This window comes from Martes martes, assembly GCF_963455335.1.
Source record: "Martes martes genome assembly, chromosome: 9".
Taxonomy (NCBI): Eukaryota; Metazoa; Chordata; class Mammalia; order Carnivora; family Mustelidae; genus Martes; species Martes martes.
The window spans coordinates 25,931,289-25,958,549 of NC_137896.1; the positions used below are offsets into that span (position 1 = coordinate 25,931,289).

General features: G+C 49.7%; 1 protein-coding gene across 1 annotated transcript; it reads right to left on the reverse strand.

Moving 5' to 3' along the window:
- Nucleotides 1–17,704: 17,704 nt before the first annotated feature.
- REM1 (RRAD and GEM like GTPase 1) lies at nt 17,705–26,231 on the reverse strand. The gene is made up of 5 exons (XM_080813582.1): nt 26,129–26,231; nt 24,708–25,086; nt 23,513–23,595; nt 19,546–19,747; nt 17,705–18,306 (listed from the first exon to the last, which is right to left on the reverse strand). Exons 2-5 carry the CDS (start codon nt 25,045–25,047, stop codon nt 18,035–18,037), a joined length of 897 nt encoding a protein of 298 aa, XP_080669708.1. The 5' UTR covers nt 25,048–25,086; nt 26,129–26,231; the 3' UTR covers nt 17,705–18,034.
- Nucleotides 26,232–27,261: the final 1,030 nt, after the last annotated feature.

The window sequence follows — 27,261 nt, forward strand, 5'->3', positions numbered from 1 at the left end:
GTGGGGAGCCTGCTTCCCCCTCTCTCTGCCTGCCTCTCTGCCTACTTGTGATCTCTGTCAAATAAATAAATAAAAAATCTTAAAAAAAAAAAAAAAGGCTTCTGGGGTGGGGGAGACTTCCAATACAACGATCTGAGTCAGGGGTCAGTGGAGATTTCCATAATCACCAGCCACGCTGTAGCATGTTGGAGTGAAATGTTGAGCCACAGGATGTTAACATCACAATGTCACCATCTTGGCACTGGTACTTTTCTAGGGAGGACAGGGTATATATGTTGAGTGTGGGAAGATACCTGGACAATCTGTGTGATCTGAATGTGAGAACCTAAGAACCCTGGATGGCAAGCGTGTGGAAGAAACAGAAATGGCAAATTTGCTCTGCTTTAGAAATGAACAGGATGGAGAGAAAGAGAGAATCAGAAATGAAGGAGAGGATGGAGGAAGGAAAGGAGCCAGTGAAATGGCCTGAGTCTGAGACGCTACAGGGAGAGAGAGGAAAATACCCAGAGGAGGCACAATGGGCTCCGCACTGAATGGAGTGACAGGCTACCAACTGGGAGAAAGAATTTTGGAATTAGAGGATAACAGGAGAGCTCTGGCTGCTGAGTGGGAAATGGATTGGCCAGAACAAGAGAAATAGACCAAATAAGAGATGGTAGTGGTTTTGGCTAGGCTGGGCTGGTGGGGATGGAGACAAATGGGTGTGATTAAGATATACTCAGGAAATTTCTTTTGTCCGTCCTTCCTTCCTTCCTTTTAAAGATTTTACTTGTTTATTTAACAGACAAAGATCACAAGTAGGCAGAGATGCAGGCAGAGAGAGAGAGGACGAAGCAGGCTCCCCACGGAGCAGAGAGCTCCATGCGGGGCTCCAGGTGGGGCTCAATCCCAGGACCCTGGGGCCATGACTTGAGCTGAAGGCAGAGGCTTTAACACACTGAGCCGCCCAGGCGCCCCAGGAAATTTCTTAATTAGGATTTTATTTAGAAAATATAATCAGAAAGACTCCCTGATGGGGTGTAAGGGAGGAGGGGAAACTGAGTCCTGAATTTCTAAACTGAGCTACTGGATGACAAAGATGCCATTAATGGAGAGAGGGAAGATGGGGGTGGTTTCTTTCAATCTGATATTGTTTCTTTGGAAGACCTTGGCTTCCCTTGCGCTAATGTCCTCTCCTGCCAGCAGAGGGCAGCCTAGGTCAATGAACGGACACAGAGTGGGCGGTACCAGGATATCCCAGACGGTCCTAGGGACAGTGGCTACGGCAACGAGGTTGTCTGGTTTATGGAAAAACATTAGGTCTGCTCTGAGGCTTAAATCCAGCCTTTCACTTTGAGGCCAGTCCAGACACAGAAATCTGAGGGCTGTCCCTGTCCAAGGCTCCTGGACAATCCAGGCCATATCATCTCTTCTGGGCTATTTCAATAGCTTTCTAACCCATCTCTTGGAGATTGCATCTTATCTCTTGGAGATTGCATCTTATCTCTTTGCTTGAAACCCTTCAATGCTCCCTCTGCCCTCATGGTAATCTCATGCTCCTTACCACGACCTTCAAGGCCCTGAATGCACGCCCCCCACCAAGATGTTTAGCTCATCCATTAATGCTCCGCTCTTGCATCTAGCTCTTTTCTGCCTCAGGTCCTTTGCATAGGCTGTTCCTACCTTCCTGGTCTTCTCTCTCTCCAATTTTCTTTTTTCTCCCCTCCGCTCCCAACGTTTTTTTTATTTTTATTTTTTTTATTTTTATTTTTTTTTAAAGATTTTATTTATTTATTTGACAGAGACAGAGATCACAAGTAGGCAGAGAGGCAGGCAGAGAGAGAGGAGGAAGCAGGCTCCCCGCTGAGCAGAGAGCCCGATGCGGGGCTCGATCCCAGGACCCTGGAATCATGACCCGAGCCGAAGGCAGAGGCTTTAACCCACTGAGCCACCCAGGCGCCCCCCAACGTTTTTTTAAAGTAGGCTCCCTGCCCGGCACAGAACCCAACACAGGGCTTGAACTCAGGACCCAGAGATCAAGTTCAGAACTGAGATCAAGAGCTGAATGCTTACTGGACTGAGCCACCCAGGCACCCCTCTCTCCTGGATTTTTTAGCTCCTTCTCATGAGTCTTAGCTTAAATATTACCTTAAAGTCTTTATTTCAGCATCTTAAAAAAATCCTCATAGCACAGAACACTGCAGTGGGCAATATGCTAGGTACCAGGATAATTTGATAAGTCAACTTGTGTTTTTTGTCTCTATTTTCTCCTTCCCTTTCTGTATTTCTTGCCTAAAAAGCAGAAGTTGCCTCCAAGACTCTTTCTTTTCTGGCTTCCATTCTCTATACATTTAAACAAGGGGGAACAGATAGGGAAACTGTGAGCTCCTTAGGTCCAGTCCTGCTCACAGATGTGTTTTGTGTGACCTTTACTTTCACAGGTTCAACGACTGTTTTCACTCTGTGGCCAAAGTTAAAACACAGAGCAATTTCAAAACAAATATTTGGATATTTGGCTTCTCTTGGACATTTAGAGGATCTGGCCATCTCAGGCTTGCATTTCCATGGGATGGGCACTAATATTTATTGACTACCTACTGATGTCATGCCCTATTCAAAGTGTTTTCTTCCATGAGGTTGTCGTTCAGCCAGGGACAAGTATTCTTTTTTGTGGCTACAGAAGCAGGCACAGTGTGGTTTAGTGGCTTGCCTAAGAACTCACAGGCAGTTAACAGCAGCACCAGAAGTGAACCCAGAGAGCAAAACTCTAGAATGTGGGCTCCTAACCATTAGACCATGTTGCCTGATAGCACTTTCGTGGGCTGAGCTGAGCTCCCCACTCTAGGTAGGGCATGTGTTTTCTAGTTACCAAGCTTCACACTTTTTTTGTTGTTGTTGAGTTTGTAAATTCTTGTTGTACAGAGAGTAGCTCATTTCTTCTGAGGGCAAGGACAGCGGGAGACACAAAGGAACTCTAGGAGCTCTAGGAGGAAAGGAAGGTAATTTAATTTGTTTGTTTGTTTAAAGATTTTATTTATTTATTTGAGGAAGATGTATTTATTTACTAATTTTATTTATTTATATTGCGAGAGAGAGAGAGAGAGAGAGCGCGAGCACAAACAGGGTGAGTGGCAGAGGGAGAGGGAGCTGAGCAGCGAGCCCGACATGGAGCCCCGGGATCATGACCTGAGCCGGCTGCAGACCCTTAACGGACTGAGCCACGCAGATGCCCCTCCTCCTTCTTCTTCCTCCCCTTCCTCCTCCTCCTCCTCCTCTTCTTCTCCATCTTCTTCTCCACCTCCTCCTCCTCCTTTTAAGTAATCTATAACCCCAATGGGGCTCAAGAACTCAAGACCCTGAGATCAAGAGTCACATAGTCTTCCAACTGAGCCAGCCAGGCACACTGAAATTAATTCAGTTTTTGAGAAAATAAAGAAATGAGTATTTCTTGCACACCTGAGTTTGGGGCTTAAGATTTAGATATGATGCAACAATCTGTAATTTTTTTTTAATTCCTGCTTTTATGAAGTTTTCTTTTTTGGTGTGTGTCTTGCATTAGACTGGGAGCCCCTTGATGGCAGAATGACGTACTGAGTTCACCAGCATTCGCTCTGCACCTCTACTGTGTAGACAACACCAGCCATAGAGCAGAAGCTCAATCATCATCCCGGTAATTATAGTGCACATGGTGGGGGGCACCACCTTCCCATGCACGGGGCCTGGCATTTGTAGAAATAACTAGCCCCTTTGATCCTCACGTCGCCCCATGGGCGGGCATATTCATTGCCCTCATTTACATGTGAGGAATCTGAGGTACAGAAAGGCTAAGTCATTTGCCCAAGGTCCCACAGCCTGGTTCTTGCTTAATAAATATTCATGAGCGAACACCTGAGGGTCTGATTCCTGGAATATTCTCGCTGGCCTTCAGGCTTTCCCTCATCCTACACAGCTGTGTCCCACAAGTTCGGAAGTACATGGGTCAGACTCAGGCAGGGGACTGTGTCAGAGAGTCCCTGAGGCCATGCCCTCGCCTTAGAGCTGGTGATCATTTTTCGTCACATCTGGCCTCTCCTTCTAGCCTCTTCTCTCTTCGTCCCCAGAATTATCCTACACTTCAACATACCAATGATGCTAGGCTTCTAGATTCCTTCAGCTTCCCTGCTTTGGCTCAAACTCTTCCCCGCGCTGGCACCGTCTTCCCAATCCTGAGATTCCATTCTTCTACAAGGAGGAACTGGGAAGGGAGGCCAGGTCTGTAAGCCACGTCATTCCCGGGTAATACTAAAACACTGGATTGCGTCTGGTCTCCAGCAGCCTTACAGTGGTGGTGGTGCAGAAGGGGGCCAGAAGAACAGTAGTGTCCTCGTGCCCATCTCTCTGGTGGGAATGCAGAGTCCCAGAGAGAAGAAGGGACTTGGTAAAAGCAAAGCAGGGGATCAGATTCAGAAGTGTGCTAGAATCTGGGCTCCTGGCCTCCCAGTCCAGAGCCATTTCCACAATGGGGCAGCAACTCTGTTTGGTGTTACACAGAGAACAAGGCCTGACCCCCCCCACCCCGCAAAAGAGCTCCTCAATTCTAATAGTTCCTGAAATTCTGTCATTAGAGATCACTTCCTTTGGGGGGCAAAGGGTGTTGAAGACTTTTTGGTCTCTAGGGGGCCCCAACTAATGATGGAAAGCCCTGTGAGGAGTCCTACACTAAGCTCATGCCGGCCTGTTCCCAGGAGGATGATCTGGCTGACAGGCAGCCAAGGGTGAGATGCCGTGGGAAGGAGATCCTGACTGAGGCCTGGAGGAATGTGGGAAGCACCAAGGCAGGCAGAAAAATGGGTCAGGGGTTGGGGGGGGGGGTTGTCAGCCAAAGGGTGGGACAGCTGTGAGAGCCTTGGCCTGGGGACTCAGGAAGATTAGCTTCACCGTCAACGTGCTGTGTGATGTTGGGCAAGTCTCTTTCCTCCTTGGAGCTCTGATCTGGGTCAGTGCGCTGGAAAAGAGTTGCTTCTGGTTTATCTTAAAGCTCTTGGTGTCAGGAAGTTGGGGCCCCAGGTGGTGGTTGCTGTGACAACTATCTCTGTGGAGACAGTGACCAAGGACACTGTCACCATGACTATGGTCACGAGGTCCAAGAGCCAACTGACTGGTTATCAGTTCTGCCTTGAGACAGCTTCTTCCCTGTCACTTCTTCCATCTCCCCTAAAATGCAGCATCTGTGTGGCTAGAGAGGCGTCAGGATTCAGGGACCTGCGTCTCAGTGCTTTGTTTTCTACTGACGAGCCGCGTAACCTCAACTAAGGCTTTGCTTCTCTCTGGGCCTTTTTCCACATCTGGAAAATGAAGAGGTCGCCCAAGGCCCTTCTCACTCTAGATTCCTATCAATTTGCCTTTATGTGGGAGAAAAAGTTTCAAGCCAAAGCATTGTTTCCAGGAATGATCTGTTCCTGATCAGAACAGAACAACTGTTCTGACCATCACTCCCTGACCTGCCTGCCCAGGCCGGGACTGCCCCTCTAGGCAGGGGTTACCCGTTTAGTGGCCAGAGGTGGGGAGGGCAGGCTAGTCCCAGAGGACAGTCCAGAGGGGCCGGCATGCTTGAGGAGTACGTGGAGGGCACCCAGGGCAGGGGCTATGAACAATGAGGAGGAAAATAACCAAAACATTTTGGCGACTGGTATGGCCGTCACTTCCCATACTGGCTGAACACGAGCCTCTGCTGTATCTGTAATGGTGGAATTACAGGCATGGTGAGTAGCGAAGGGAGATGTTCTGAGCAGAGGGACCACGCTGATGTCCACGTGATCAGGCCACGGAGGAAGTCTGTGGTTCTCAAGCCCTGCCCTCGTCTGAGAGCAGGATCAAAATCCCTCTTCCTGGTCTCCGAACCTTCTGACTGGGTTGTGCACGCTCCCTGGAGGGTCAGAGTTGCCAGCGTCTCGATTCCAGGACGGCTGGTGCCCAGACCAGTGGGGAGGGCGCAGCAGGAACCGGCAGAGCAGAGAAACCTAAGGAGGAAGCAGAGAGCTCAGGGGACGCCTGCTCCTCCTCTCCCAGGAGACCAGGCCCTGGGCAGATGCCAAACCCTTGGCCTCTGGGATCTGTTCCTCTCCACGCACCCCTAGCCCGCTTGTCTCTCTCAGCAGGGCTTTGCAAACAGCGTCTCCGAGTGGACGGATGGACGCGGCTGCTGCCTCCTCCCTGCACACTTTCTATTCCCAGCTCTGAGCCTCGGCCAGGGTTCCGCAGGAAAATTGGCTGAAAGAGACATTTTCCATACTCTTGACTCCTCTGCTGGGTAGCTGTCCCTGCCTCCTCTCTCTCCAGCCTCTCCTCCAGCTGGTCACCGGGACCCAGAAGGAGGGGAGATACTTGGTCTGCTGGATGCTGCTCCCTGACCCCTTAATTTTGTATGTCATTTTATCTTCTTGGGCCTCAGTTTCTTAATCTATGAAAAGGGGTACCTACCCTGAGAAGCAGGCTTGGGAGTCAGTCATTAAAAAAAATATATTTTATTCTTTTTTTTTTTTTAAGATTTTATTTATTTATTTGACAGAGAGAGAGAGAGATCACAAGTAGGCAGAGAGGCAGGCAGAGAGAGAAAGAGGGGGGAGCAGGCTCCCTGCTGAGCAGAGAGCCTGATTTGGGGCTCGATCCCAGGACCCTGAGATCATGACCTGAGCTGAAGGCAGAGGCTAAACCCACTGAGTCACCCAGGCGCCCCTAATATTTTATTCTTAAGTAATCTGTACACCCAACATGGGGCTCGAACCTGGAGATCAAGAATTGCACGCTCTACCAATGGAGCCAGCCAGGCATTCCGGGAGTCAGACATTCTTTGATTTAATCCTTAGCTCAGCTGGTAACTTAACTGTGTGACTTTGGGCAAGATACTCAACATCTCGGAGCCTCAGTTTTCCCCATCTGTAAAGGGTGTTGTCTCTTACTGTTGTGGGGGTTAATGCAATAAGCTACGGAAAGGGTTTAGCTCAGTGCCCTGCACATGGCAAGTCTCAACGAAGACCTGTTTTTTTTTTAATTAATTGCTATCAGAGCCTTCTTGGTGCCAGATGTCAGGGGCTTTACGTACCCAATTCCTAATCCATACAACACCTGTGCAGAGTGTTTGTCATGTCCTTTGTAAAGCTGAGGGTCCAAAGGTTCAGAGAAGCTAAGTAACGTGTCCCAGATATCAAATGGCTGAGCAGAGGGATCCAAACTCAGATCTGACTGATTCCAGATTTCCTTTTCTAACCAAGGCTCTGATAACTGGAAGAAAGGACACCTATTTGCTTCAGACAGATAACGAAGAGAATGGGTTTGGCTGAGATTTTAATCCAGCCCTTCAAGCTGTAATTTCAAAGTTTCAGCTGGGGTTTTGGGCATCTAAGGGACACAGTCATTGAGAGGAATATTGCTAAACTTTGTTACAAAGTAAGCAATGAGGCATCTTCGTTTCCAACCTTCCCTCCGCCTGTGCCCAAGAAAATGTCAAATGAGAAAAAACTAGTTATATGTAATGCAGTCATGGTGTGGGGAATTGGGCACTGTTGGTCTGAATATACAAAAAAGCAGTCCTTTTGGAGGGCAATTTGGCAGTGTCTGATGAAATATAAAATGTGCTTGTTCTTTGACCTGGTAGATTTGCATTTGGTAATTTTCCTTCTTCGTCCAAAAATAGTCACTGCCACACTGCTTGCAAGGGCAAAACATTTACAGTAACATAATGTCCTTCAAAGGGTACACTGTGTACATCCATAATGTGGAATATTTTATACCCACGAAAAAGAACAAGGTTAAAAAAAAAAAAAAGACAGCCAGAAAGCAGAATAGATACAATACGATTATAATCAGAGATTTCAACATGTCTTTCTCAGCAATTGGTGAAACAGTAGGGATAAAATCACTAAGCACATGGAATATTTGAACATCATTGGTAATTACCTTGACCTAACTGACAGTTTATAACACTACATTCAGTAATGGCAGAATGAATATTCTTTTTTTTTTTTTAAAGATTTTATTTATTTATTTGATGGACAGAGATCACAAGTAGGCAGAGAGGCAGGCAGAGAGAGAAGGGGAAGCAGGCTCCCCGCTGAGCAGAGAGCCCGATGCAGGGCTCGATCCCAGAACCCTGAGATCATGACCTGAGCCAAAGGCAGAAGCTTAACCCACTGAGCCACCCAGGTGCCCCCAGAATGAATATTCTTTTCAAGTACACTATGGAACATGGATCATGGTAGGCCAGATGGTGAACTATAAAACAAGTCTCAAATTTGCAATCAAATTGAATTAGAAATCAATGACCATGAAGATATGTAGAGCCCCCCCCCCAAATATTTGGATATTAAACAACATACTTTTGAATAACCTACGGGAAGAAGAAATCACAGAGGCTATTAGAAAATATTTTGAACTGAACGATCGTGAAAACACAACACTCCAAAATTTCTGGGGTGCACTTACAGCAGTGCATAGAGGAAAATTTACAGCTTTATATAAATTATAGAGCTTTTTTTCTAAAATAGCTTTAAAGGCTCATATTAGAAGAGAAGGTTATCAAATAAATGATGTAATTTCCTATCTTAAGAAGCTAGTAAAAAGGGGTGCTTGGGTGGCTCAGTTGGTTAAGCATCTTTCTTTGGCTTAGGTCATGATCCCAGGACCTTGGGGTACCTGATCAGCTGACAGCCTACTTTTTCCTTTCCCACTCTTCCTGCTGTGCTCTCTCTCTCTGTCAAATAAATAAATAAAATCTTTTAAAAAAGGAAGCTAGAAAAAGAAAAAAAATAAACCTCAAAATTGCAAGGTAAATTTTTAATTTATTTTATCTTTTTAAATATTTTATTTATTTGACACAGAGAGAGAGAGGAAGAGAGAGAAAGCACAAGCAGGAGGAACAGCAGAGAGCGGAGAAGCAGGCTCCCCGCTGAGCAAGGAGCCCTATGTGGGGCTCCATCCCAGGATCCTGGGATCATGACCTGAGCTGAAGGCAGATGCTCAACCGACTGAGCCACCCAGGTGCCCCACAAGGTAAATTTATATGTACCGGCTTCAGTAGAAAGCCAGGGCACATTGAATGAAAAAAGCAAATGATATGTAATATATACATATCATGACAGAGATTGCTTGTTGCCTCTCAATGTCCATTCTCCCATTCTTTAAACAATGAATCCCTGATTTTGAGCTGACACGTGACTATTCAAGATAAAATACATTTCCTAGACCCCTTTGCAGTCAACTGTGGCGATGTGACTAAGCACTGGCCAATGAGATGTAATCGGAAGTCACGTGCGTACCTTCTGAGAGGCTGTGCGCCTCTCTCCCTTTTTGCTCCCTCCCACTTCCTGCTGGCAGGATTGTGGATGTGACTGTTAAAGCTTGAGCAGTCGTACTGACTTAAGACGGTGGAACCACAAGATAGAAGGAGTCGTTGTCCCTGCCACACCAGCTTTGGGCTTCCTGCTTCTGCACTTCCTTTACAACGATGGAGAAATATACTTCTATCTTATTTCCATCACTACTATTTTGGGTTTCATTCCTTGCCAATGAACTTAGTGCCCACGCCTATAACTATGATTCCATTTATGTGAAAAATAGCAAACAAACCTATATATGTAGATCAAATAGATGATTTTTACTTTGGTACAGAAACCCCCAAGATAATTTGCTTCCGGACTGAAGACATATTATCTTACATAATAAGTCTAGAGGTGGAGCAGCTTAATTCAGTGACTTGACTTCATCATGAAGGATCTTTCTAGCTTGCCATCCTCTTTTTTTTTTTTTTTAAAGATTTTATTTATTTATTTGACAGACAGAGATCACAGGTACGCAGAGAGGCAGCCAGAGAGAGAGGAAGGGAAGCAGGCTCCCGGCTGAGCAGAGAGCTCGATGCGGGGCTCGATACCAGAACCCTGGGATCATGACATAAGCCGAAGGCAGAGGCTTTAACCCATTGAACCACCCAGGCGCCCTGCTTGCCATCCTCTTGATTAGATCCTGTTGCAGCTGGGAAATGGGGCTACAGTTCCAGGCATCACATTGATACATTACAATGACCAAGAGAAGGAAAAGGATGGTTTCTCCCTGCTGTAGCTCTGTTTATTTTCCAGCTCTTTTTTAAGAGAAAATAAACTTTTTTCTAGAACCTTCCTGCGAAACTTCCTTCACATCTTATTGGCCATAGCTGGGTTGTAAGTCCGTCTTTAAGCCAGTCCCTGGTTTAGAGCAACTGAGATTTATTTTTGATCCCTTCAAAAAGAGAATAACCAAGCAAAATCGTGGCTCTTACAGTGTGAAAGAAAAGACAAATGGCCAAATGTCTGCTATATATATATATATGGGCTGAAAAATCCACAAGGAGCCCCGAACTTTTCATGGTGGGAACCCCTGGGGGAGAGATGTGGGACGGGGGAAGAAAGGAATTCGGTGGCAAATCCTAACGTTGCCTCTCCAACAACCTTCCCCACTTCTCCTTTCCTCACAAAAGCCATCTTGTCAGGACCGCAAAGGGATGACTCATGACTGGTGCAAACCCACTGTGGCAACCTCTTTCCACAGAGTCTCTCTCTCAGCTCCCTTACAGCTAGCGGTGGTCATGAGACACAGTTTGGCCAGTGAGATATGAAGGGAAACCGCTGGGAGAATGAATTCTGCTTCCGTAAAAAGAAACCCTCTTTCTGACCTTTCCCCTTCCATTCTTGCTTGGGATACAGGTGTGAAGATGTGATGCTTGGAGTTGTTGCAGCCATATGGTAACCATGAAAGAAATGCTGAGATAATTATGGAGATGCAGACCCAGTGTCCTGGCATTTTAAGGCCTCTGGACATCTTGTTAGAAAATATCCTTATAAGGAGTTCTGTCCTGGGTAGCAGAGGGCAGCTTAACAGATAAATGCATCTTTACTTTTTAACCATATATTTTCTGTTGTTTTGATTTATTCTTATCATTAAGAGGCATTATTTTTGTAACTCAAAGTTCACTTTAAAAAATATACTACTTGGCATTGGGCACCTTTGGTATCCCAATAGGCTTGAAGAGTCACTCTTGAAAAGGAGGGGCGGGAGGAGTTAAACAAAGGGAACAAGCTGTTCCTTATAATTAAGTACTAGCTTGATGGTCTGAGAGTTGACCTTGCAGATGGGGGGAATGGCTGAGAATACATTTCTCTATCACTATTTGGGTTTAGACCAGAGGTTACAAACTGTGGGTCTCTGGTCAGAATCTGGTTGGTGGATATGTTTTGCTTATACTGCCCAGGATTTTTAAAAATTAAAATTAGCAATTAGAGGCGCCTGGATGGCTCAGTCGTTAAGTGTCTGCCTTCAGCTCAGGTCATGATACCAGGGTTCTGGGATCAAGCCCCTCATCACGCTCCCTGCTCAGAGGAAAGCCTGCTTCTTCCTTTCCCACTCTCCCTGCTTGTGTTCCCTCTCTCACTGTCTCTATCAAATAAATACATAAAATCTTTTAAAAAAATTAAAAAAATAAAATAAAATTAGCAATTTGTATTTAAGAATTAGGATACTTCACATACCTATCTGGCTTGCTGGCTTTCTTGGAAAAACTGAAGTTTCAGGCAATACTGGGTTCATTTTCAAGCCGCAGTAATCGCCAGCTTTGATCTGTCGCTCCCTTTACACAAGGCAGGTGCTCCCTGCAGACCACAGACCTTGGTGCTCCCTAATGTCTGCTTCTCCAGTCTATTTCACTGATGTCTATTACCTATCTGACTCTGTGAGCATTTGTGTTAGTGACCCCTGGGTTTGGGGTTTAGAATTAAGGCACAATATGTAGTATGTAAGATTCAACAATTGCTTCCTAGGCAACTGGCCATGTACAAGGTATGTGTCCTCATTCACATAGGTGGGCACATCTTGAAGAAGGCTAGATTTGGAGAAGGCTGTTCTCTAGGCTGTTCTGTAAGGCTAGAAGAGCTAAGGGCACCCTTGACTGCCCTGCTGTGTCACTTGGGGTCTTAACCCAGACTTCTGAAGATGCAGTGCTGGGGGAGAGGGGTAATTCTGAGGCAAGAGCACCGTCTGTGGCTAAAGAGTAAGGTTTTCTGAAAGGTGGATGGAGATTTGCCCAGTGGAGGTCTGAAGAAGCTGGTATTCCTGGAGAGAAGCATGAGCCCGAGGAAGGGAGGCGAGGTCAGATCCTAGGAATGGCATTCTCCTGCCCCCAACACCCTCCTTGAAGGGAAGCCCTTCAGGTTACAGTTTTCTCTATTTATTCACTGGACCAAGACTGAGTGTGTGTAATATGTGTGTGTTGGGGGAGAGCGCAGACCCAACCACTACCTTGCCACATCCTCCATTCTATCCTGCTGCGATAGGCAGAAAACCAGTTCCCCAAAACGTCCATATCCTATTCCCTGGAACCTGTGAATATATGATGTTACATAGCAAAAGGGAATTAAGGTCACAGATGGAATTATTTGCTAATATGCTGACTTTATTATTTTTTAATTTTAAAAAGATTTTATTTATTTATTTGACACAGAGAGAGAGACAACAGCAAGAGAGAGAACACAAGCAGGGGGAGGGGGAATGCGGGGCTCGATCCCTGGACCCTGGGATCATGATCTGAGCCAAAGGCAGACGCTTAACCAACTGATCCATCCAGGTGTGCCCCATGCTGACTTTAAAATAGGAAGTTATCCTGGTAAAGTCGCAGATAGAATTGTTTGCTAATCTGCTGACTTTAATCCAGGGAAATTATCCTGGATTATCCAGGTGAGTTGAATGTGACCACAAGGGTGGGGAGGGAGGCAGACAAGGGAGAATCAGAGAGATGGAACTGAGATGGACTTGGCCTGAAAGTTGTTGGCTTTGATGATGGAGGGAGGGTCATGAGTCAAGGAAAGTGGTCGGCCTCTAGAAGCTGGGGAGGCAAGGAAACAGATTCTCCTCTAGAGCCTCCAGAGAAGAATGCAGCCTTGCTAGCACCTTGATTTTAGCCCAGTGAGACCCACATTGGACTTCTACCATAAAGAACTGGAAGAAGATAGATTTGTGCTGTGTTAGGACACTGCATTTGTGGTGATTCCTTACAGTAACAACAGGAAGTAAAGACACCGGCCCGCTTGGAGGGGCCACGTGGAGGTGAGATCCCAGCTCAACCTCCAGACTTGCGAGGTGTGATTCCAGTCACTCCAGTCTTCAAGTTTCCCAGCTGCGGCCCCAGAGAGGGGCTGAACCCGCTCTGTCCTGCCCGAATTCCTGACTCACAAAACCTAGAAGCATAATAAAATGATTGTTTTTATGCCACTAAGCTTTGGGCTGGTTCGTTAGGCAGCCTAGTAACTGGAACGGCGACCTATCCTAACCTTGAACTTGAACCACATGGAACTGGGGAAAATTGCACACATTGCTGAGCCCAGAACTCCCATCCCATCATTAGTATTATTTTTAACTGAACCCTGGTCCGAACAGAAGGGAACACTGCTGAAATTGAAACTGAACAAGTATATTTTCTCAAGCTGTTGAACTAGATAGGATATTCAAATATTCTTGAGACAGAGAGAGTCACGTAGAGAATTCTACCCTAATGCCTTCAACTCTGTATATTTTGATTTGCTTAAAGCCACATGGTCATGGCAGAATTGAGAGATTTTTAGTCTTTATAAAGCAGCCGGCTCTGACACTCTTTACCCTCTTACCCTCCTTCAGAGCGCATACCCTTTTCAAAGTTTGCCGAATTAAGGGAGGCTTGAACCGCCCCTAGGAGGTGGGAATTTCCCACCATCCAAGGAAAAGCAGTGTCAGCCTGAACTTGATTACTTGGCTGGGGCGGAGGGGGGGGGGAGGGAAGAGACATGGATGGGGGAGGGGGGTCCCCGAGTGGAAGCTTTGTGCCCTTTGGCTGGGAAACTGGAACTTTCCATCAAGGCCAGTGATCCTCAGTATTCAAGCAGCCTGGCTGGGGTGTGTCGGGTTCCAGGTGGCCCTTGTCTCATCTGGATCAGGCCGACACACTTTGTGGCCCTCTCCCCCTGCAAGGAGAGGAAGGACTCTGAAGAGACTGGGGGCCCCTCGGGAGACATTCATCTTTCTAGAGCTTTATCATTTTTTCCATAACAGTACTCTCCCTTCAAGGTGGAAAGTCCCAGCTGGCGGCTGAGGTTACTGTCAATGTGCTTTTGTTTTCCATCCTGTCCCCAGTCCAGGCAGTGGGGTGCTGGGCAAAGCCACCTCCTCTTTTATCCCAGCCTGCTCCGGACTTGCTGTCCTGACAGCTGGTGGAATGTAGGCAAGCCTTTAACAAACCACAGACCTCTAGACGTCCCTGGTTCAAACCCTGACTCTGCTATTTGCTAACTGTGCAGCCTTGGTGAGGTCCTGCACATTTCTGTGTCATGGTTCTCTATCCGAAAACTGGCAATGACCAGTCTTGAGGATTTAATATCTGAAGAGCACTTAGGACAGCACTCAATACACCGGAAGAGTGATATAATTGCTTTGCTGTTATTACATGCCTTTGGACAATTCATCTCCTTTCTCTGGGCCTCAGTTTCCCCAACTGTACAATAAAGAAAAGCAGTTGCAACCTGACCTGAGTACAAGTCCTGACAAACCTTTCTCGGACAAATTTCTTGGGTTTTCTTAGCTTCGATCTGTTAATTGGCTCATCTGTTAAACGACACTTATTAAGTAGATGGGTGTGGTGATAATTAGATGAGAAAATGTGTACTAAGCATGTAGCAAGGGGCCTAGCACATAGAAAGAGCTAAAACAGCATTTTTTTTTTTTTAATGGATGAGAAAGAGCTTTCTAAACTCTAATGGGCCATGTCCCTGGGAGGACTATTGTGGTTTTGTCACATGTTTTTCTAGCTATGCTTTAGTCACAGACTCCTGGAATCAGAGAGGTCAGGATTGGAAGGGCCATTTTACAGATCAGTTCATCAATCCATTCAACAGATATTTACTGATTACCTACTATGAGCCAGGCACTGTTGTTGGTGCTGGGGAGAGAGCAGCACTGAGGGCCCTACCTTCATGGGGCTTTTATTCCTATGGGGGAGACAGGCAGTAAATGGGTGAGTTCATGAACATAGGATACAAGTTTACATTCAACCCCTTTATTTTACAGATGGGAAAACTGAGGCCCAAGAGGGGAAGAGATTTTCCTAAATTCCTCCGGTGTCATAGCAGGGCAAAGACTTTCAATAGTCTTCTCAGTCCCAGAATATCCTACCCTTAACAAGGCCTGGTTTCCCCAAGGTCTTAAGATACGCTAGTGGGAATCAATATGTACTGAATCTTTCTAGACACAGGAACTGTTTTAAGTACTTTACACATCTTAAGTCATTTATTTTATTTTTTATTTTTAAAAGATTTTATTTATCTAAGAGAGAGAGAGAGCATGCACATGAGCAGGGGATGGGCGGAGGGAGAGGGAGAAGCAGACTCCCCACTGAGCAGGGAACCCAACCCGGGGCTTGATCCCAGGTCCCTGGGATCATGACCTGAGCTGAAGGCAGATGCCCAAATGACTGAGCCACCCAAGTGCCCCTTATTTTTATTTTTAAAAAGTTTTTATTTATTTATTAGAGAGCAAGCTAGCACAGGGAGAGGGGCAGGGAGGGTGAGAGGGAAAGGGAGATGCAGACTCCCCACTAAGCAGGGACTCCAACCTGGGGCTAGATCCAAGGACCCTGAGATTATGACCTGAGCCAAAGGGGCAGACACCTAAACTGACTGAGCCACGCAGGTGCCCAACATCTTAAGTCATTTAATCCTCACACTGACCCTGAGGGAGGGAATTGCCGTGAATCCTGTCTTATAGATGGGAGAGCTAACAAACAGAGAGATGGAGTACTGAGCACAGACCCTCTGGTTCAGGGCCCATGACCTGCCTCAACCGCTGAGCTGTCCTGCCGTCCTGGCTGCATTGCTCTTGCTCCCCCTTGACCCTGGTCTGCGCTCTTTCCTTCTTTCTTTCCTCCCCTTCTACTCCCAGTCCTGGTCTCAAGGACTTCCTCCACACTCTTTGAGCAGCCTGGGGTAAGTGCCCCCCCAACCCCGGCTCTCAGTTCCCCCATTTGTGGACTTTGAGGATTGCATTGGATTATCCTCTGGGCCTTCCATGACCACCCTGATTTTCAGCCCCTTATCAGTTTGTAATCATTTTATTCATTTGTTTCCCAGTCTGCTTTCCCCACCTGATTGGGGGGTGGGTGGCTCCAGGGAGAGCATCCTACTGCTTCCATTCCCATCTGTCTCCCTAGAGCCTGGCACTGTGCCCTGCACTTAGTAGGCCCTCAATAAATATTTGTGGATGAAGAAAGGAAGGAATGACAGCAATTATTTGCAGTTTTCTTCTAACCAGCTCCTGTGCTCTCTCCCTGGCCCGTCTTCCTTTCTCAGCCTGTGGGGCCCCCTCCCTCCTTGCCTCCCTCCCTCTCACCTCCCAGGGCCGACTCAGGCCCTCATCCGGCCTGCATTTTTCCGGGTTTGATATCATTTTTTCCACTCCCCGGCTGCTGCCGGCTGCCTCTGCCAACTTTCCACAACTGTAGCCCCTCCCCCACGACTGCAGGCCAGAGACAGCTTGGGGTGGGGGAAGACCTCCCCTCCTCTTCCCTTCCCCAAACTGGAGTTAGGATGGGTAAATAATGCCAGCAGTGCCCAGGTGGCAAGACTGGGGGCTTGAGGACAGAGGGTATGGCTCATCTGCCCAGGCTCCGGTCTTCTTTGGCACCGTGGTCCTGGTGGCTGAGGCATGTGGGCGGACAGCTGGTTGGGGGCAGGGGTGTCAGGCCTCAGGGACATGATGGTCCAAACCATTTGCATCTTGTTCTCCTCTCAAAGCAGTGACACCCCTTTTCCCCTTCAGCTGGAAACTCCTGACCTGACCCCTAAGGCCCAGCCCTAGCCTCACAGCCCCAGCCAGGCCAGATGCCTCACTACCTCGTCCTTCCTGCGCAGACAGAGGAGGAGGCTGGGCCCTGGGGTCCAGTCCTCACCCTCACTGGCTGGGTGACCGTGGGATGCTCACTTCCCTTCGATGGGCTTCAGTTTCCACATCAGAAAAATGAGTGAGATGGATGAAATGGGGTGGCTGTCTTGGAGATTAGTGGATTGAGTTTCATGGGGCTAGCTAGCATTCCCCTCCATTTCAAATTACAAGCAAACCTGTGTTTGAAAGTTCATTTCCCTGGAATTCTATAGCTTTTTGTCACATTCTCCGAGAGGATTGTGGATAGGGCACAGACTCTAGCCTGACAAGCCGGGGCTGGAATCCTGACAACTTCCCTTATAGTAGCTCTACGATCTTGAGTATGAATCTTCACCATCCTGTGCTTCTAATTTTCTAATTAGTACACAGGGTTGTGAAGATTAGTTACTAGTTGTGACAGCTTAAACCACAGCTCCTAACAAACAAGAGCTACTATATTGTGAGGATGAATGCTGAGATTCCTTCCAAATAAGATTTTATGAACCTATAATCTAAGAAATGGGTTGATGGAAAAAATAGGAGGTCATCACACTGAATTGTGGTTGTCTGTGCACCACTGGGTCTCCCAAAAAGACCGGCGCCAGGGGGCATGCCCAGTGGTTGGGAGAAGGGCCTGAACATGCAACCGGTCCAGTGATTTGATTGACTGACCTTGAATCCAGGTCAGCAGGCTAACCCAGTCTGCAGCCAGTGTAGATGGGACAGTGAGACGTGGAGATGCCTGGAAGAGCCCAAAAGAAGAGGTCTGGGCATTCAGACTGGATACCCTTCTGGTCTGGTTTATTGTGGGGAGTTGGCCAGAGCCCAGGGACAAAGATTTTTACAAAAAGGCTTGCGGCGCATAAAAACAAAACCAAAAACCTACTCTGTGTCCATTTTGAGGCTTCGGTCCCATAGTCTGTCCACTGCTTCCCGGGGCGGAGGGGTGCCTGAAGCTGTGGCTAGGGGAGATGCTCCAGCCGTCTGGGCAGCGGGCAGGCACCGCCCACCGTGCAGACTCCAGGCAACTATGTCGTGGCCCCTCGATGGCATCGGTGGAGCTCAGGTTGCGGCCCAGTGTTCCGCTAGCCCTGGGGGCGAGGGGCACGCGGCTTCAGAGCACCGCCAGGTTGTGGCAAGACTTGGAGCGGGCCTTGAGTGCCCGACGGCTGGCGCTGCGGGCCGTCAGGCGGGCCAGGAAGCGACGAGCCCGCTGGCCCACGCTCGCCCGCCTTCGGGGGGCTGATGTCTCGGGGGCCGCGCTGTCCCGGCGGCGCAAGCGCAATTGGCGCACCACGCCCTCGAAGAGCTCGGCCACGTTGTGCTGCAGCGTGGCCGATGTCTCGATGAATTTGCAGTCGAACACCACTGCGCAGGCGCGGCCCTCTGAGGGGCGGGGTCAGGCGGGCCAGGTAGAGGGGGACATAAAGGTGGGAAGAGTTGTGTTTAGTCTCAAGCTAAGCGCTTTTTCTTTTGGTCCTACCTTGTGCTGGGTACCAGGGGAGTCGGAGGTAAATGAGACCTGGCTCTGAGGAGTTAGTTCACAGGCTAGTGACTGATACTGGGAGCAGAATGAGGCTGGGAAGACAGGCTGGGAAGGGGCTTGAAGGCCAGGTAAGGGGTCTGAGTTGTGCATCAGGGTTATCTGGGGGAGCTTGTTAAAATGAAGATTCCTGAGCCCACCGGCAAAGATCTGATTCGGTAGGTTTGGGACGAGGTCGGTGAACCAGAGTTTTAACAACGTCTTCTGGGGATTACGCTGGGGAGTTTGGGGCTGTCTGCTCACAAAGCATACGGTCTTCCACCTTCAGGAAGCCACTAGGCTGGGAGACAGGGGCCTGGGTTCTAGTCCTTAGATGCTGGTGACCCCGTGGAACTGGCTTATACTCTCTGGCTCTCAGTTTCCTTCATTTTTAGATTTTGCCCTGAAAGAAGGGCCATTTTGAGATCTTTCTAGGGTCCCAGACAATATTATCGAACGTATTGAAATATTCCCTACCTCACTTTGAGTACAAATTATCTGTAACTAAACGTTTTGGTTTGTAGTTGTCAGCTGCCACAATATTGTATTTTATAGATGATTAAAGTTTTGTGAAATTTTAATTTGCAACTTTCTCACGGTGTTTTGGAGCTAATAATTGTTTCAGACCCCAGATGTAAGCCTTTGGAGAGCTTGTAGGCACTCGGCCTATCATGCCTGGTAGATAGTGTCTCTGACTGAGGGCATGGGAGAACCATAGGGGGAATTTTTAAGCAAAGGAGTGACAAGGTCAGATATGGTTTTAGAAAACTCTTGACAGCTGGCGAGGAGAACGGATTGAAGGGGGAGAGAGAAGTACAGGCGCTGGCCCAGGCTAAGGTGGAGATGCCAGGATGGGGCAGAGACTGTGGACACAGGGGGAAGGGAACGTGGGGTTAAGGGCGGTGGACCTGACGGATTTGGCGGCTGGTTTGGGGGAGTGGGAAAGGAAGCAAGAATAGTTCCCAGTTTTGAGGCTTAGGCATGTAGATGCACGATGGGGGCAAGGGTGGGGTGACAGTCCCTGAGATGGAGGGCACCGGAGGAGGAGGAGTGATAGCAGATTGAGAGGAAGCTGGAGGAGGAGGGTAGAGTGGAGGGCTCACCTTCCACGGAGACTTCCCGGCAGCGTGCCAGGTCAGCCTTGTTGCCCACCAGGATGATGGGCACATGGTCCGCCTGATGTGTGCGCCGCAGCTGAATGCGGAGCTCAGAGGCACTCTCGAAGCTGCCTCTGTCCGCGATGGAGTACACAATGACATAGGCGCTGCCCACCTCCAGGCACGAATCCTGTCTCCAGCTTTCACCCTGCAACAGAGCGACCCCAGGCCCATTCTCCAAGGGTACCTACCTCTCAACCAGAGGGCCCTGGCTGAGAAAGGTGGGGCTGGGATGGTCTGAAGGGGGCGCTGGGGCTGAGGTTTTACTCTGGACAGGTTTGGGGGACAAATTCTGCCATTATTCTGTGTCACCTTGGGTAAACCACCAGTCCTCTCTGAGCCTTAGTTTGTCTGAGTGGGAATCTGGGCTAATAACACCTCACTACATTTTCTCATTCACTGATTGCTTTTGGAGGCCAGGCACTGGAGTCAAAAGATTTCTTGGTTCCCTTTCCCGCTAAGGAGGGTTCAGCTCTTCTGTCTGGTTTCGGAGAAGGGTTCAGCCTTGCTAGACAGTTCTTGTGGCCTTCTGCAGTCCAATTAAGAGACAAAGCGGGGGCGCCCGGGTGGCTCGGTGGGTTAAGCATCTGACTCTTGATTTAGGCTCAGGTCATGGTCTCGGGGTTATGGGGCCAAGCCACATATTAGGCTTCACGCTCAGTGCGGAGTCTGCTTGAGATTCTCTCTCCCTTTCCCTCTGCCCTTCCCCCACTCACTACATCTCTAAATAAATAAATAAATAAACAAACAAATCTTTTAAAAAGAGAGGCAAAAGGAAGGGAGAGAAGTGTGAAGGGAGGCTGATTTCAAAGGAAGGCATTTTCCAGGCCAGTGTTGAAGAGAGAAGTGGAGGAGCAACCCTGGAGTGTAAGGGAAGGGGTGGGAGAGGCGGGTATTCTTTTTTTTTTTTCTAAGATTTTATTTATTTATTTGACACAGAGAGAGGCAGCGAAAGCAGGAACATAAGCAGGGGGAGAGGAAGACGGAGAAGCAGGTTTCCCAGTGAGCAGGGAGCCCAACACGGGACTCAGTCCCAGGACGCTGGGATCATGACCTGAGCCAAAGGCAGGCACTTAATGACTGAGCCACCCAGGTGCCCCAAGGTGGAGTATTTAAGAAGCAGAGTCCTTGCAAGTTCTTTGACAAGGAAGGGGAGAAATGGAGCAATTTTGATATGCTGTTTTGGGTGGCAATCTTTTGTCAGGGACAGCATGCTGAGACTGGACCAGCTGGGTGACAACTTTACAAGTGTTTAGTTTTTGGAAGATAGGAACCGTTCCTATCTTTCAAAAACTCATGGGCTGGAAGGGAGGCCCTGGAAGTCAAGAGTTTTGATGCCCTGTGATAAGTAGCAATAAGAGGCAGGAGCACGTGGCTGGAGGAGCCATGGGGCATGAGGGGAGGAGGTCAGAAGAACTCAACCTGGTACAGTGTGGGGAGGGCACAAGAGCGGACCGGGGAGTAGGGTCTGAGGGAATGAACAGGAGAGGACAGTAGACCAGGGGTAGGAAATACCGAGTGTGGCAGAGGCACTGTTTTTGAGGGGGCAAGAAGACTCCCCGCTGAGCCTGAAGCCCTATGCGGGGCTCCATCTCACGTCCCCTAGGATCGTGACCTGAGCCGAAATCAGGAGTCTGGCGCTTAACCGACTGAGCCACCCAGGTGCCCCAGATATTTGATTTTTTTATATTCTCTAGGTGACCCTGATGGTCAGGCCAGCTAGGGCACTACTGCACAAGCCAAAGGTCCATCCAATTCTGGCAGATCCTGCCTCTCTCTCTCTCTCTCTCTTTTTAAAGATTTTTATTTATTTATTTATTTGACAGAGAGAGAGCGAGAGAGAGAGAGAGCGATAGAAGGAATACAAGCAGGGGGAGTGGGAGAGGGAGAATCAGGCTTCCCACTAAGCAGGGAGCCCGATGTGGGCCTCGATCCCAGGACCCTAGGATCATGATCTGAGCCGAAGGCAGACGCTTAACAACCGAGCCACCAGGCACCCCAAGATCCTTCCTCTCTGACACCAAAGGGGCCCATCTGTCGAAAGGATGGAAGCTTATTCCGGTGGCACCGCTACTGCATGGACCCTCTATGGAAATTGCCTCCACTAGTCAGGGATATTGGTTCAGTTTCCCCATTTTGCTTGTAGGAAGTCCAAGGGCCAAAGGAGAAGAGAAAACATTCTCAAGTCCATAAAGCCAGCTGGGCACAGAATTCCAGTTCCAGTACTCTTCCTCCCTGGTCTCCCAAATCGGACTCCCAGGTTGATCACTTTTCTTAATTCACTGGACTCTGCCCACTGGATTTTCAACTGCATTCAAAAAGTGACCCCCTCGCCCCTCACCAGCCTGTGACCTCCATGAGGCCAAGGGACATGTCTGTCCTACTCACTGCTGGGTGTTCAGTGTCCTGGCCCATGATTCATACCCAGCCAGTGTTTCTTGGTGAATGAATGAGTGAAGGAGTGAAACCCCAGCTGAAGGCTCAGAAGGTGATGTTCCCAGTGGGGATGGAGAGGGATAGTCCTGGTGCATAAGAGTACAGGCTCGGGGCGTATAGATCTGGGTTTGAATCTCATTTGCTCTCTGAGCTTTGATTTCCTCATTAACAGGATAGGATCAGAATACTCACCTATTGTATTTGTTTTGAGTGAACATCTTAATACATATATCCAGCGCTTAGCACAGGGGCTGACACTTGGAGGGTACTCCATAAATGTCAGCTGCTGCTAGGAGGACCATCATCATCGTTATCATGCTCATTTGGAGCTGGGTGTCCTTTTATCCTCGTGGAAAGGAATCAGCCACTTAGCATCTTCCCTATCCTTCCCGCCTATCACTGGAGCTCTCAGCCATTCTTGTCAATCACCGGACAGTGCCCTCCTAAGCCCCACCCTATAGGCGTGGCCTCCTTGCATGTTAGGGGCGGGGCCTACCCTTTACGGAGATAGGCTCCCAGGTGATTTTTTTTTTTTTTTAAAGATTTTATTTATTTATTTGACAGAAATCACAAGGAGGCAGAGAGGCAGGCAGAGAGAGAGAGAGGAGGAAGCAGGCTTCCCGTTAAGCAGAGAGCCCGATGCGGGGCTCGATCCCAGGACTCTGGGATCACGACCTGAGCCAAAGGCAGGGGCTTTAACCCACTGAGCCACCCAGGCGCCCCTCCCAGGTGATTTTTACATCTTTCTCTCTGCTTGGTTGTATTTCTTCAAAGTTCTACAATAAGCATGTATTATCTGCATAGCAAGACAAAGGAAAACTCAAACAAGGTGAGAAAAGAATAACAGGGGCATATCCTTGCCTGCTGTTTTCTTCCTACTCTGGAACCCGGTAGGGAAGGACATCCTTTGGTTTCCTTCTTTACTAGCTACCAAGTTATGAGGAATAAGAATGATCATAATTTACATTCCTTCACCTACGTTCAGCATTGTTGCATGCTCCAAACTGGTCACCGCTGTGAAATTGGTTAAGAACTTTAAAAAAAACCAGCTGGTAAGGAAGGCAGGAATGATTAACCCATTTATCAGGTGAGAAAACTGAGGGTGGTGAGTCAGTTGCACAAAGCCACATGACTGGTAAGGAAGAGAAGGGTATGGGGGGGTTACCCTCAGGCATTTTGGTGCTAAACGCAGTGTTCCTCTGCACAGTGCGTGTGGAGGGGGGCAGTGGGATGAGGGTGCTGAGGACGAGGTGGAGGTTTGCACCTCCTGGGATGGCTGCAGAGGGGATCAGTGGAGTGAGAAAAGGTCATGAGGTTCTTCTGCCTTTGGCTGCAAAGGCTGCTTGGCAACTGTGGGTTTTGGGGGCTGCTGCGGATGTCCTCGCCGTGTCTCTGCTGTTTTGTATCCTAGGAGGGGACAGGAGTCTGGTACCAAGCTCAGCATCCCTCCCCCCAAGTCCTGCTTACTGTGCCATACCCGTTTCTCAGCCTCCCAGGTGTCCATGACCACGAGCGTGGTATCCTCTCCATCTACCGTGAGGGTCCTCTCGTACACATCTTCTGCAACCAAGGAAAGAACCAGATCTCAGGGAGGAGGGGCAGGCGTGAGGAGGGCGTGGCCCCCCAGTTCCCTTTCTGGTCACAGTGGGCCCCCTCTCCCCCGCCACTTGTGCTCCACACTTGTTTGATGTCTGTCTCTCCTGATAGGTCAAGAAGCTCCACAAGGAGCCCATGTCTCCCCAGCTGCCAGCATCATATCTGGCGTGTAGTAGGGGCTGAGAAAGCTTTTGCCAGTTTGGTTGACTGATGAGCATGGGATGGTGGGGTTAAAGCTGGGCTGGGAATTCTCCCAGTGCCACTCTGTCCCCAACTTAGTGTATGCTTTGGGCAGGTCACATTACCCTCTTCCAGCCTCAGTATCCCCATTTGTCACACCTACGGGTACATATGACTTATTACACCTATAGGTACATATGTACACCTCTCATCTAGGGTTCTCACACTCAGAGGGGTCAAGGCTAGAGAAGGGGCCTGGCCAGTGTCCCCACTTTCTCTTTGCTTTTAACCAACCTCCCTCTGCACTCAGCCTGTGTCCTCTCAGCTGGTCCTGTAGGAACCCTTCTTCATTTCTTCTGTCCTGTCCCCGTCTCCCCTCATCCTGGGGTCCCTGACCCTTTTGGCTCACTGCATCTCTTGGGAATAAGGGAACCTGGGGAGTCTCCACTTGGGGCAGGATCTTAGTTTTGCTGTAGGTCATGGTAGCCATGGATGGTTGTCTGTGGGGCTAGGAAGATCTGCGAGTCAGTGGAAGTTAGGGCTGGGAGTTTCTGAGTGGGGTGCAAGCCTGCCATTTCTTTCCATCTGAGATTCATGGAACTCAGAATTGCTTCCCTTATAACATGGAAATTAATCATATACCTCATCCATGAGAAATGGGCAACCTTCTCACTACTCAAGGCATTTCCCTCCTATAGACCATTGTGCAGACTGTGCACTGCACCAGTCTTGTGGGGGTGTGTGTGGGGACCATTCACTTCATAGTCTGTGTGAATGATGCCCTTTCAAGTTGAGCTGTGTGTGAGTTGCACAACTCTTCTTGGCAGCCTTGTGCCCCTGATGACAGGCCTTTCACTCCTTTGGCCACATCTCAACCCAGCCCACAGGGTCCCTACCTCCCAGCTGTTCATGGAGGTCCCGCTCTTGCTTCCCGGCAAAGAGGCTGGCCAGGCTGGTCTTCCCTACGCCAGGGTCTCCAAGCAGTACCACACGGTAGAGGGCCTCCCAGGAGCCTTCGGAGTCACTGGATTCAGAGGACCAACCATTGGGGGCAGGCGAAGGTTGCCGGGTGGGAGGATTGAGGGAGGCTGACTGGCCCAGCCGGGGATGCTGGGATTTTGTGGAAGGTGCTCCACACAGGAGGCCAGGCTGGTGGCCACGGGGGGACAGGGTCAGTGGCGTGCTGGCTCGCCGACGCAGGGAGGTCTTTGCGTCTTGCTGGGTGTTTAGTGTCATCCTTGGGTGGGAGGGGCTTTGTTCCTTCCTTCCTTCCTTCTGTAAGCAAGAAGCAAGAATGGTAGTGAACCAAGGCACTGCAGGGTCCAGATGAGCTCCCAAGAGGACTTCCTCCAAACCTTCTCTTGTTCAAATGACAGGAGGAGGCGCCTCATCTCCTTGGGGTCGGGGCTTCCTGGCTTTGGGGCCAGAGTAAACCTGGGTCATGCTGGGACGTGTGAGTGTGCAAGCTACGAGCACATGCTTGCACACCCACAGGTCACTTCCTATGCCTTGAGGATGACCCCAAACCCTAGGACACACAGACAGAGACAGACAGAGGGGCAGCGGCGAGGTGGGATGCCCACACAAGCACGCACACACCCGTGTACACAGACATGCCCCTCGCATTTGAAACATGGGACCTACGTTCCGAAAGTCGTCTTAATTGCCCGGTCCTCCCCTTCCCCACAGTTCTCTTCTCCAAGGTTCAGATCGGGGTTGGAGGGTTGAGGGCCCCTGGGGGGTTCCCTTCCGCTGCCCTATCTCCTGAGGGCTGAGCTGAGGAAGAGGCAGGATGGAGTGGGTTGGTATTGCGAAGGGCGAAGGGCGAGGGGAGTCTGGGGGTTCCCTCGACTGTAACCCGAGAGCCCTGGTGCCATGGGAACGGCGTGTTCGGCCCGCCCCCTACATGAAAAATTCAGGAGAGGCTGGCGCGACGGCCTCCAGCGGCTGTTGGTGGGTGGGGGTTTCGAGGCTGCGGGGACCCAGTTTTGGTGATAGGACAGGGTCCTGGAGGGAGGCGGGGAAGGGACCTACAGGGCCCGGGGGCGCATGTGCCATTCCTGGAGTCTGAGTCCGAGCTTCCCCCGCCCCGGGTCCTGGGTGTGAGTCCCTTGATCCCGGGAGGGCTCCTTGTCCGAGGCTCTCCAACCCACCAGGCCCCAGGCCGGAGGAACCTTACCCCGGGACGTGGGTTCGAGGCCTCCCTCGCCCCTGCCTGCGCCGCAGAGCCTCCCCCCGCTCTCCGCCCCCCAGTCAGGCGCCTGGCAAACTCCGCTCCAACTTGACTAAGTTGGCGGCGGGCTGCGCGGGCCTTTACCTCGCGTGGGGAGGGGTCCAGAGTCCCCGGCCGCCGCAGCTGCCTGGTGCTGCAGGCTGCACCACCGCCTCGGCGCGCAGCCCCTCGGGCCGGTCCCGCCCAGCCGCCGGGGCCGGGGGAGGAGTCGCGACCCCGCCCCGTCCAGCCCCGCCCCGTCAGGGCAGCCCCGGGGTCCCCGCCCCGAGGCCTCCGCCGCCCAACGACTTTTCGACTTTCCGCAGAGCTCAGTTGACCCACTGCTGCAAGGCCTTCGCCTGGGGTGGTAGTGGCAGTGTCGGGGCGGGGGGATGGGGCCCGAGAGAGAGGAAAGAAGGGATTTCTAAATTCCTGGGTGTGGACCCCCTCTGCATCCACGCCACCGACGGGGCGCGCCAACTTTAGCCCTCGCAGAATCCACCTGGGGAGCTGGTTGAATGTTGATTCCGAGGTCTCACCCTTCAGGAAAGGCAGATTCAGCCCGTTCTGGGGAGGGCTTGAGAAATCTGCATATTAAACAAATGCCCAGTGATCTTGCAGAGTTCATGGACCCCACTTTGAGAAACTCAGCTCTGGATGGAGAATTAATCTGGGGAGATGGCTCCAGGGGAGGAGGGAGCCTAGGAAGTCTGCACTGAAGACTTCTGGATATCCGATTTTGGCATTCCATTCATTCATTCACCAAGTTCTAGGTTAAGCACTCTTGTAGGGGGCGGCCCTGTGCCTGGAAGAAAGGCTGTCCCCTCCCTGATGAATATTTGCTGGACATTTGGGCTGTGGCTGGTATGATTTGAGCACTTTGCCTCGATTATTAGCTCATTTAATTCCAGCACAACACTAAAAGGATGATTACACTGAAGCTTATCTGGGCCGGCTGCTCAGGATTCTGCCTCTCAGCCAACTGTCCCTTTCCATCACCGCCCATGGCTTTAAAAATAATTCTTCTTAGGCACTTGGTGGTGGAGAGACATATTGTGATAGAGTAGGGCAGTTGGCTGTAGGGAACTGGTGATTCCAGCCATCCGAGGGACCAGGATCCAGGCTCTTTGAACAGGGTGCTTCCTTTGAGGTCTCGAGGGACCTGGGTGGGTTTGTATGTGGGCCCTTGCAGACCAGGCTGTACCTGTGCGTGGGGTTCATTGTCATGGCTGAGGGGA

What these genes read in the sequence shown, in the direction of transcription:
- REM1 (XM_080813582.1), bottom strand. Translation starts at nt 25,047, where the DNA reads ATGACACTAAACACCCAGCAAGACGCAAAGACCTCCCTGCGTCGGCGA. An exon ending in CCTCCATGAACAGCTGGGAG is followed by an intron (nt 23,596 to 24,707) that starts GTAGGGACCCTG and finishes CCTTGGTTGCAG; the next exon opens with AAGATGTGTACGAGAGGACC. An exon ending in CCTGGGAGGCTGAGAAACGG is followed by an intron (nt 19,748 to 23,512) that starts GTATGGCACAGT and finishes GCTCTGTTGCAG; the next exon opens with GGTGAAAGCTGGAGACAGGA.